At 35.5% G+C, this 12,529-nt stretch overlaps 1 protein-coding gene across 3 annotated transcripts in view; it reads right to left on the bottom strand.

Annotated features, from left to right (window-relative positions):
• Positions 1–12,529, bottom strand: part of fsd1l (fibronectin type III and SPRY domain containing 1-like) — a 39,614-nt gene that overhangs the window by 5,578 nt on the left and 21,507 nt on the right. Inside the window, exons 6-13 of one of the 3 annotated variants that reach the window (XM_058775874.1) lie at positions 11,758–11,879; positions 5,889–6,098; positions 5,704–5,802; positions 5,066–5,195; positions 4,309–4,344; positions 2,776–2,873; positions 1,386–1,637; positions 540–628 (exon numbers count right to left, since the gene is read on the bottom strand). In XM_058775874.1, coding sequence (XP_058631857.1) covers positions 540–628; positions 1,386–1,637; positions 2,776–2,873; positions 4,309–4,344; positions 5,066–5,195; positions 5,704–5,802; positions 5,889–6,098; positions 11,758–11,879 — 1,036 coding nt within the window. The remainder of the gene's footprint in view (positions 1–539; positions 629–1,385; positions 1,638–2,775; positions 2,874–4,308; positions 4,345–5,065; positions 5,196–5,703; positions 5,803–5,888; positions 6,099–11,757; positions 11,880–12,529) is intronic. The other 2 variants (XM_058775875.1, XM_058775876.1) reach the window with 2 other exon arrangements.

Raw genomic sequence — 12,529 nt, 5'->3', positions numbered from 1 at the left:
ACTATTTAATCTTTTGACAAAGAAACATTAGCAACAATCAAACACAACCAAAGATGTATTATGTCTGGCAATTACCAATGTATGACACTACCACTACTGTAGTCATAAAGCAGCTGCAGCAATGCTTTATTTTACTCTACAGTGTCTTTGTTATACATGTTAAATGGACTTACAGTAAATTAACTAAACCAAACCCTAATAGTAATAATGACATGTCATCACTTAATTGTATAATTACACTGTAACAAGGACATGATGCATCAATGCATAGAGTATAATTTTCAGTGCATCATTTCTTTAAAAAAAGCTTTGAGAAGAAGTGGTGTTAATACTTCAGCACATGACTATTACAAGCTTATACTATTACAAACCTATTATTTGTAAACAATCAACACTCACTTTCAGTGTTTTTCATTTTTTCCCTCTTGCCTGATTCTATTACATCATCATCTTTTTTTATACATGAAAAATGGGGCATGGTTTGCATTAGAATAACCCATATTTGCATGTGTAAATAAAATGTTTGTACTCTAACTCACCATGAAAGCTGGCACAACAGGTTGGGTGAACTTCACTTTAAAAGTATGAAGCAATTGTTTATTTTCAGCATTATAGAAGGAAAGTTGGCCTGGAGAAAACAAACAAAAAAAAAAACATTAAAAATTAAGCTATTAATAAATAGCAGCAGTCACATTTACTTGCTGCAGTTATTCAGCACGAACCAGCTCACAAGAAAAGCATGAATGGAAATGGTGGAAACTCAATCTGTAGGTATCTGATTGCACATGTGAGAAACCTGAGGGTGGGCTATAATGTTCCCTATAGACTATGGCAGTCGTAAAAAATGGAGCATGACATGAACATACAACACTTAAGCTACCCATAATATCACAGAAGACATGGATAACAGAACCAAGGAATCAGGTGTGAGCTACTGAATCAATTTAATCTGACAAAAAAAATTATATATATATATATATATATATATATAGTGTTTGACCCTGTAAAGCCTGATATATGAAAAAACAATAGGCAGATTTTTTTTTTAAACAGAACAGTTTCTTGAAAATCTTTTTTTTTTTTAAGTTTGTGAAAAAAATTTAAAGTTACTCTTATGTTGACTTTACAGAAAAGATTTCACAGCAAAAAGGTGAACATTTTTACGATTATACTAAAAGGCCTTTAACTTGCCAAAAATTTAAAATTTTCAATCAGACGACAGAAGGCATGAAGTAGATTGTGTACAAAAACATTTCCAGCAAAAGTTTGATCATGTTTGTCATTTAGAGGCCTTAGAAATACGCCACAAAATATGATACAGAAGGCTTTATTGGATTAAAAAGTGCTATAAATTTTGCCATTTTAGATCAGATTTTGTTCATTACCCCGATCAAAGTCACAGTAGACTCCTATGCTGTCTGGTACCGGGATGTCCAGATTCTTTGCCTTATTGTTGTGTTTGGCCGCAAATGAGTTCTGCAGCCAGTTGTTGACGTGGATACACCAGGTGGTGTTGGTCTTCCCCAACTGGTCAAATTTCCCAAGGTTTCTGTAGGCCAAACCAAGACTGTAGGACTTACAGTCTTTCTGAGGCTTCACTTCCCAGTAATGTTGGCCAGACTCTATACTGGTGTCACCTAAACATGCATACAAACACACAGGTTTAATTAAAACAGTCTTCAAATTATTACAATGTCAATAAAGTGGCGTTATTCCAGTAGCCACTGTTCTGTGGATGTGTATTATATGTTGGTTTGAAGTCAAGTCACATATATATTTTAGAGCTTTAGGCAATACAGATTGTTTCAAAGCAGCTTCACCATAATAAACAAAAATAACAGTGTTAATGTTCATTAATTACCATTAAATTCAATTGAATTGAATTCAACTCAGCCTGTAAAGCAACTCTATAGAAGACAAGTGTCATTATTCAGCTCCATTCGGTTCAGTGTTGCAAAGTTAAATCATTCTTAATTAAATTCAATTTCAACTACACAGCAACTCTACAGAAGACAATACTGTCATAATTCAGTTCAGTTATTAAAAGCTGAATAATGACACCATTGTCTTTTGTAGAGCTGCTTATATCTGAATTAATCTAATTTCATAATTTGATGAACTTTGCACTTATCTAAATCGACACTGAATTGACTTTAGGTGAATAATGACACTACAGCTGAAACTGTATTTGCTTCATCACTGAAGAACTTTATACAATAAAAATAGTTTCAAATCAGCATCACAAATAAGTAAGATTGTTGCAAAGTGCTATATAAAAATATAGCTTGATTTGACAATTTAGAGTCAACGTTGATTCAATTTTATTCAATAACAGCGTCAGTGTTGCAAAGTTAATACATTATGAAACAAATTTGATTCAGCCAGTAAAGCAGCTCTACAGAAGACAATTGTCATTATTCAGTTCAAATTAGTTCAATGTTGTTTCAAAACAGTGTCACTGTTGCAAAGTCCATTAAATATGAAACATCCTCCATTTCAACCACAAAGCAGCCCTACAGAGTGCAATAGTGTCATTATTCAACTATTCAAATCCATTCAAGTTTTTTTCACATCTGTTTTCAGTACCATCAAATTAATGATATTACTGAATATTAATAGCCTTTTAAACCCCAACTTTTAAGAGACAGGGATAGTTTTTCCAAAATTGATGAAGAGAAGCATCAGTTTCCTTCAAAAACAAAGACATTCTTCCAAAATGATTCCAGTCTTTTGAATAGCATAGACACTTTAGGATTTCTAAGGCTGTTTTGGTACCCAATACTGTGTAGGACTCTCCAGTGAAGCGATCCCTGGCTCCTCTCGGGGCGGGTGAGCGCGTCACTGATGTTCTTTTAGGAGATGGAGTTCCACTTCTGAAACCATCAGAGAAACACAGACAGTCACTACACACACACTTGGGTTGAGGACAAAGATCAATCATCAAACATGCGCAAACACAAACTCCAAGTCCCACAACACACAAAGAGCAAGAGGAAGAGAAGAAAGTCACTGTCAGTTAGTTATCAAACACAGCATGTCCCTGTTTGTGATGCCTACAGCCGATGGGGGTGGGAAAAGAACTATGAAAAATCTAATGGAGAAATGAATGGAAAAGCAGTACATAACGTTAGCCACAGCAGCACAAATGACGCAATGCTACTCAATACATTTATTGCAACAAAAAACAGCAAAACTGCTATATATCTATATATCTATATACACTAATGGATGTGCATACTATGAATGGCTAGTGTAGATCAATTAGGCAAGAAAACTATTGGCAATTGATTGTGTATTTTGTTGTGTACTTGATGTAGGATTCAACAAAGTGCACAAATAAGTGTATTATTATTTAACACAAAATAATTCTGAATATTATGAAAAGGAACGATTAAACCCTTTGTGCAGGGCTCATGATCTCCCCTCCTCCATTAGCCATATGTCAGATCCCACATATTAGCATATGAATAGCTGGCCGGTGAAGGACGACCCACACATTGTAAATGATGGAGCATTATCACAAGGTTCTTGGCATACCAGATGGTTTAGTTACAATGCATGACCGGTGTAATTACATGCAAAATTGATGTTGTTCAGTGCACTTTGTTTGCCGTAATGGAATGACTGATGAGAAAAGCATAAGAGCGGTGATTTCAGACGAAAGCTTACTCACCACGGTCATAAGGATGTGAGCATGGAAAAGCAACTTTGTATTTAGAATTAAGTTGATTAAATGTTGCAAAACTAATATTTAGGTCATCATTTGATAACATTTCTTTTAAACACAGTAAGAAGTAGCCAAGTTTTAAAGAGAGAGGAGATAGCAAAGATGTCAGGTACAGGTGAGTTTTTGGTCAGAATCATTGTCAGAACTGATGATTATATATAATATAATTCTATTGAATCTACTTTCAGTAACACTTACAGCCAGCACATGCAAAATCCATAAGAGCACTCAGTTTAGAAACACAGAAAAAACCCTCAGAAGAAGACATTTCATAAATAAGGATCACAAGTAAGATACTGAATTTAGATTAAAATTGAAGATGCATTTCTTTCAAAATGATCAATAATTCATATTTTGTAAGCTTGGAACTAATATGTGAATTTCCTGAAAGATACAATGTAGATTAAAGTTATGCAGTGATCTGTAATCCTTTTTCATGAAACGCTTTGCTCAGATCTGTCTTTGTGAACACAATGCCTGTAGAGGAGCTGGTCTAAAGGGCTCTAGCTAGGCCAGCAGTAGCGCTTGGTTTATTGCTGTCAGAAAGAGCTAAAGACCACTGCTAAGAGACACACGGTCACCTTGACATATTCTTCAGATTGGTGAAATGTGCACTGCTGATTGTAGAAAAGGAAAACAAGAGCAGGGAGTTATTAGGGATGCACTGATGTTAAAAAACGAATTATTTTTATGTTATTGCCAATTCTACACTACTTTGTTGAAATAATTTAAACACTGTAAACTAAAATGCTAAAAGTGAATTTAGACATTACAATATTAAAATGTAGAGTATGAAGCATATTTATTTTAGACTAATTTTAAATTAGCATAGAAAAAAAGAAAAAAGTATTCTTGTAGCTTCATAACATTATGGTTGAACCACTGATGTCACATGGACTATTTTAACAATGTCCTTACTACCTTTCTGGGCCTTGAACGTGTCAGTTGCGTTGCTGTCTATGCAGGGTCAGAAAGCTCTTGGATTTCATCAAAAATATTTAAATTTGTGTTCCAAAGATGAATGAAGGTCTTACAGGTTTGGAACGACATGAAGGTAAGTAATTAATGATAGAATTTGGGTGAACTATCCCTTTAACAATAACAACACATTCCAGATAGGGCCTTACACTAACTGATGTGTTGATTAATAAATTACTAACAGCCAAAGTACTAGCAGCCGAACCTGAAAACCTCCCAACACACACCAGGTTTCAGTGTGATGAAGCAGAATTTTTTAAACTATATTAAAATCTCATCAAAGAGTACAAGAACATGTATGTTTCATCTCATCCATTGCTGACTCGATGAAAGAAAGATGCTGTAGCTTAAATTTCTTACCTGCCCTTGTTCTCCTTCCCTTTGACTTTGCTGTCTACTCCTTTTCCTCCCTGAGGATCCCATTCCACGCTCCTGTCCTCCACCTTCAGATTCAGATGAGATGACGTGGAGTCAAAGCCGAAGTTAAACGCTAACACAGAGAAGCACGACCATCAATATCACAGAAATACTAACAGGACAGTTCAATAACATATGTTTTTACTGATAAAACTACTGTTTAAAGGTTTGGGTTGGTAAGGTTGTGAAATAGATTTTAAAATTTAAAATAACTATTCTATTGTAATAAATGTAAAAAATAAAATAAAATCTGTGATCAAAGCTGAATTTTCAGCATCATTACTCCAGTCTTCTGTGTCACATGATCCTTCAGAAATCATTCTAATATGCTGATTTGATGCTTAAGAAGCAATGGAATTTTTTATGGAAACTGTGATCTTTGATGGATGTAAAGTTCAAAAGAACAGCATTTATTTGAAACAGAATTTTTTGTAACATAATAAATGTCTTTACTCTCACTTTTTTATCAACTTAATGCATCCTTGATTTATAAAAGTATGAATTTCTGTTAGAAATCTTTCTGACCTCCAGAATTGTACGTGTACATACACATGTACATATGATTTTACGTGCTTTAATACCTCTAGTTTCTAAGGTGACCGGATCCGAATAATCCCCTGCGGCTGCTTTGTTACATGCTCTTACCCGGAAGTTCATGAATTTGTTGTCAAATCTTAACCCTGTCAAATGAAAAGAGCAATCAGTTTTCCTAATGCACAAAAGTGGGAAATGTAAAATATTTTGAGCAGAACAGTGCTGTCAGCACCTTGTAGGGTGTACTCAGTGGTCTTGATGTTGTCCACCACCTCCCAGCACTGCTCATCCTTCACACGCGGCAGACCCTCGTGGTTGGTTTTTCTGTACTCTAAGATGTAATGGTCAATCTTGCTGTCCTCCACTGGCATTCTCCATGTTACGGTCACCTCATTATCTATGACCAGACAGTCCCCGAGCACTATCTCTGGAGCTCTTGGCACTATATGCAGAAAATCAGAACAGGGCATGCAGAATTTTGATTTTGATATTACCTTGAAGGAGTCATATCATACATGTTTTTGTCCACTTACTGGCATACATATTTATGTCTTGTGTTTTATGACCTATTTTCACCATTTAATAGGCAGTGTTTTATGCAGTGCTCAAAGAGTTGCAATGCTCAAAGCAAAAACAGCAATTTACTTGTACACTGCCGGTTTAAAGGCATTACAGGTAGGTAACATCTTATTGTCATTTATTCTGGTTTTTAACAACGGCATGTATTCTACTTGCTCCTTATTACAACAAAGTGACTCAACAAATATGGGCAGTCGTGTGCTTAAATGCATGTAACAACTTCATTTAATTAGATTGTCTTTTTGAAAAAGGGAGTAAGGTCTGAGATGTAAAAGCTACATTAAGCTGTTTTAGAATATTTACAGACAGGAATGGGTCTGGGTTACAAGATCTTTGTAATTCAACAGCAAATTACTTAATGCACACTTAATTTCCAAAAGTCTTAGATGCTTAACGAAAATATTAGTTTTAAGAAGGTTATTTTTTATTTGCTTGAAATGAAATCTGTTTTATTTTTCCCCAAGTTCTTTTCCATTTATTTTTTAATTACATTTTAATAGTTTAATTACATTTTAATAACCAAAAAGCATGTCTAATCAATTTAATTCATAAACTTTAACAATTTATTAATAATAATAGGGCCCTGAGAAATGTTTTGCAATGTTTTGTTTTCTCAACATCACAACTATATAGCATTTAAAATCAATTCTTCATGAACACATTTCAATTTAACCATGTATTACTATGTTTTTAGAAGGCATATGTCTTTTAAACAAATTAAAATGCCAACTGATGCCGTATGATACATAATTGGATTCTCAAACTTTATTGTCAGCCAAACTTTTTAGACATATTTACTTGAAGTAGCCCCTTTAAAAACAATCAATTATCCAATTCAAATCAATGTGGTAAACTAAAGTAACCTAAAAGTAATCAAAAAGCAGTCTGATTATATTAACTTCAATGTTTAATGTTATAGATTATGTTACTGACCAGAAGTTTTGACATATAATTTGCAATCAATAACTGACCACAATTTGTAAGTAATCAGCACCTACATCAACTTATTGGTTTGGAAAATTGATTACTTTTGCACTTAAAATTTCCTTCATTTTTCATTTGAAGACATGAGTAGTATGTCTCTCAGTAGTATGTCTCTATAGAGAGTCAAAAATATACTGCATATGAGATTGTCTTGTATCCTAAATATCCTGTTAAAGATCCCTGTCCAAAGATAACATCCAGTCATAAATAGCACCACTCTTCTCTTCTTCTAATGCAGCTACGCTGTACAGTAACTCTGATCCTCTCTCCATGCTTCTCAGGTTGGCTGGGGACAGATTTGAGTTTTATGTTTCTAAATTAACTCTGCTCAACCCATCCGGCTACACGCAAAAAACACGCTGTCAGGTCACCAAGTATCAGAGCAAAATACAAGGAGCCAGGGGTGCCAGTAGTGGGTGACCCACTTTTAGCCCACATGCTCATCTGCTAATACAACCCGAATTCCGGAAATGTTGGGACATTTTTTAAATTTGAATAAAATGAAAACGACAAGACTTTCAAATCACATGAGCTAATATTTTATTCACAATAGAAAATAGAGAACATAACAAATGTTTAAATGGAGAAATTTTACACTTTTATCCACTAAATTAGCTTATTTCAAATTTGATGCTTGCTACAGGTTTCAAAAAAGTTGGCACGGGGGCAACAAAGATTCAGCTGGGAGAACATCTAGCAACTAATTAAGTTAATTGGCATCAGGTCTGTAACATGATTAGCTATAAAAGGGATGTCTTAGAGAGGCAGAGTCTCTCAGAAGTAAAGATGGGCAGAGGCTCTCCAATCTGTGAAAGAGTGTGTAAAAAGATTGTGGAATACTTTAAAAACAACGTTCTTCAACGTCAAATTGCGAAGGCTTTGCAAATCTCATCATCTACAGTGCATAACATCATCAAAGGATTCAGAGAAACTGGAGAAATCTCTGTGCGTAAGGGAGAAGGCCGAAGACCTTTGTTGGATGCCCGTGGTCTTCGGCCCCTCAGACGACACTGCATCACTCATCAGCATGATTCTGTCATTGACATTACTAATTGGGCCCAGAAATACTTCCAGAAACCACTGTCGGTAAACGCAATCCGCCGTGCCATCTGCAGATTCCAACTAAAGCTCTATCATGCAGGGAAGCCATATGTGAACATGGTCGAGAAGCGCAGTCGTATCCTTTGGGCCAAGGCTCATTTAAAATGGACTGTTTCAAAGTTGAAAAGTGCTCTGTGGTCAGACGAGTCCAAATTTGACATTCTTGTTGGAAATCACGGACGCTGTGTCCTCCGGGCTAAAGAGGAGGGAGAACTTCCAGCGTGTCACCAGCGTTCAGTTCAAAAGCCAGCATCTCTGATGGTACGGGGGTGCATAAGTGAATACGGTATGGGCAGCTTGCATGTTTTGGAAGGCACTATGAATGCTGAAAGCTATATAAAGGTTTTAGAGCAACATATGCTCCCCTCCAGATGACGTCTATTTCAGGGAAGGTCTTGTGTATTTCAGCAGGACAATGCAAAACCACATACTGCAGCTACTACAACAGCATGGCTTCGTAGTAGAAGAGTCCGGGTGCTGAATTGGCCTGCCTGCAGTCCAGATCTTTCACCTATAGAGAACATTTGGCGCATCATTAAACGAAAAATACGTCAAAAACGACCACGAACTCTTCAGCAGCTGGAAACCAATATCAGGCAAGAATGGGACCAAATTCCAACACCAAAACTCCAGAAACCATGGTAAACATGCCCCCGTCCCAACTATTTTGAGACCTGTAGCGGGCATCAAATTTGAAATGCATAAAATTACATTTAACTTAATTAGCTGCTAGATTTTCTCCCAGCTGAATCTTTGTTGCCCCCGTGCCAAGTTTTTTGAAACCTGTAGCAAGCATCAAATTTGAAATGAGCTCATTTAGGGGCTAAAAGTGTAAAATTTCTCAGTTTAAACATTTGTTATTTTATCTATGTTAAAATATTGGCTCATGTGATTTGAAAGTCTTTTAGTTTTCATTTTATTCAAATTTAAAAAACATCCCAACATTTCCGGAATTCGGGTTGTAATAAAAATTGATTTTTTTTTGTATTAAAAGCACAATTCTGTTATTGGCTATTATTCAATATAGTTTTATCAGCCGATAGCATTTCAAACAAGGAAAAGTGCCGTTTTTAAAAGGAAAAAGGCAGATGTGTGGAAAATGTGTAATGGTAAAACATACTGAAGTAAACTTCACATTTGAGTTTCTGTATTCTGGCTGGTTATCAATATAAGCTGTTAAATAAATTGTTCATTTATGCTTGTGAAAGAACGAACGTCACACAAATCACAACTTCCATTTTATTAAGAAATTTTATCTGTTTAAATGGTTTTGTGCATTTTATCTAAATTAATCATGTCTTGAGTTTTGACATATCAGAGATGAGCTCTCTATACAGACTCAATCTCTAAATGACTGTTAATATTAACTTAAAAAAATATCCATGCAAATGTTAAGCTAGCACAGTCTTGGAAGATTACCTCAGTGTCAGCAAATTAATATTCATGAATTTTGTCTTATAATGGTGTCATATGACAAAGAAGCAGAGAGATACTTAAAAGCAGATAATTAGAATATAATCTAGATCAGGGGTTGTCAGACTTAGGCACATAAGTGATTAGACAGAGAGAAGAGTTATAATTTGTCTTGATTTGATATCTGAAACACTTAGTTTAGTATATCCTCTTCTTGTACTGTGATGATAGAGCTGAGAGGGGGTGTTATTTTTCAGTGCTATTTTTAAAAAGATTTATATGTCTGGATTTGGTGCATTTGTAGACCCGAAAGCCAGAGTGACTCACAAAAGTGCAGAGAGTCATCCTGACGCATGATTACACACACGTGAACAGCAGATAAAACAAGCAGTCAGTTCAGTGCAGTCACTCCACGCAATGAACCACAAATCAGTAGAGCTTATCATAACACATGCAAATATAAGTTAGGATACTGAATCATTTGACAGAGCAATTCTAAAACTAACACTGAACATTACAAAACAAATGCTTATTATAAAACGGATAGTTCCGGTCCTTGATTTTGATTGGTTGAGCCGCATTAGAAGCTGTTGTAAATTACTCTACAAACATACACCTTTGTTTACATCTGTGTGTTGCTCTGCAACCACTTTGTTGAAACCACAACCGTTTCTGAGGAACTACATTGTTTGGCGGAAGAATAATGTTTTTATTAATACCATTATGGGTGCCGTCAGAATGAGAGTCCAAAAAGATGATAAAAACATCACAATAATCCACACCACTCCAATCCATCAATTTTGTGAAATGGAAAACTGCATGTTTGTAGTAAAAAAAAAATTCACCTTTAAGACATTTTAATGAAGGATTTGTTTCTTACAAACACTCAGCTTTTCACTTCACAAGGTGTTAATAGATGGACTTGAGGCATGTGGATTACTCATGGATTATTGTGTTGTTTTTATCAGTTGTTTGGACTGACTCTCATTCTGACGGCGCCCATTCACTGCAGAGGATCCCCTGGTGAGCAAGTGATGGAATGCTACATTTCTATGATGAAGAAACAAACTCATATGTGACCCGTGCTGGCAAAATGAGTCGGAATGCGCAAGGGCTAATTTTAAGCTACAGACAAAAAAAGTGAAAAATGTAAATTTTGGTTGAATTTCAGGTCTTCACAAAAATGAGTTCATTAAGCCCTCGTCTAGTAATCCCAATGTTCCAAATAGAAATTAAACATCTAAAATGATCTTTATTTGTACAATTTCTAAGAGGAGTATCTTTTTCTCTGCTGCTCGCTTCTTGCGCTGCTGCTGACTCACATATGAATGACGCACATAAAGGCGCTTCCGCCAGCGTGCGATCCCGAAAAATATACACATACTGTATACACAGAATTACAGTATTTAAGTAGGCTATTCATGCAAACATAATCTGTTATGTCTTAAATCAACGTATGGGGAACTGTTGGGGAAAACGTGATGTGTAACATTATATTAGATCCGTGCAGTACAGTAGGACTTACTGTATATTCATTATTTCCATTTTTGGGTGAACTATTCTTTTAATAACTCTTTAATAATGCAAACTAAGTTTTGTACTGAGTACCTGTGAAAAGTGACAGGGTTTACTTATTTAGCTGGCACGAAACAAAAGATTGTAGGTAACTTAACAGGTTTTTAAAGTAGTCACGCCAACACATCAGTCACATGTAATATCTGAGTGTTACGTTTGTACTTTTAATATGTAAAATGGCATATTTTAGATGTTTCAGTAAACATAACAATAACATTCCTTTAAATGAATGTTAATATCCTTTGGGTGGGGAAACATTTGTATGATGATAAGAATTATAATCATCATATTTACAGAACAGATTATAGTAGATTCTTCTATGACAGGTTTAGTAACATAGGCACAGATGGCAGATGCTGCGTTGGTAACTCATAGGTTATATAGGTTCAAACTCAAGATGGGTTGATCCTGTAATACAAGCAGTTAAATAACATTAGTAATTAGCTTACCGGGGAGGAACTTGAGGCCCTGCAGAAGCTGTCTCTCTTGACTGAAGTCCACCATCAGGTAGGTCATATTATCTGTGGCTTTGGGCTTCATAGTCAAGCGGAAAGCAGGAGCCATTGTGACCCTAAAAGCAAAATATAATAGTTTAGATATATTTGTTATAACTACAGTTATAAGCTGAGTCGTTTCACTGCTCAGAACTTCGGGATCTGTAGAGTGCTGTATGGATGATTTACTATTGTAGGCCAAAAACCATAAAATACTTGGCATTTTACTGGGTTCATCGTCCCAAATCAATAAATTGTTTAATGGGTTTTTGGTTAAATGCCTGAAAAAAGGTCTGTGGTGAAAATTAGCTCAAGATATTTTCATGTTTTATTCTATGACATAAAATACATCAGTAATACCTTATGATTTTTTTATTTATTTATTTATTTTTTTCTTGTCTTAAAAAGGCGTTTGCTAACAAGTGTCTAAATGGGACAACCAGTCACCAAGCAGGTAAAATCATCTACTCACTAGTTCGCTTTAACAGCCTCATTGTGTTTATGCTCATGTCCTGCAAACTATTCTAACTCAAACTTTCAGTGAAAATGTTTTTAAATAAAGACTGAAAGACTTGTTGTAAGCTTAACTGGTGGTGAAACTGAAAAGTCATGTAACTGTGGTTTAGTCTGTTCGGAGCACAGATGTCCAAACCCGGGCCTAAGGGGCAAAGCTGACCCAAGATGACCATTGATTTGGCCCACCATACCATATCATGCCACACTGGAA

Source organism: Onychostoma macrolepis, chromosome 05 (assembly GCF_012432095.1).
Source record: "Onychostoma macrolepis isolate SWU-2019 chromosome 05, ASM1243209v1, whole genome shotgun sequence".
Lineage (NCBI taxonomy): Eukaryota > Metazoa > Chordata > Actinopteri > Cypriniformes > Cyprinidae > Onychostoma > Onychostoma macrolepis.
The sequence above is the reverse complement of the archived record's forward strand: the minus strand, read 5'-3'. Positions and strand labels throughout refer to the sequence as shown.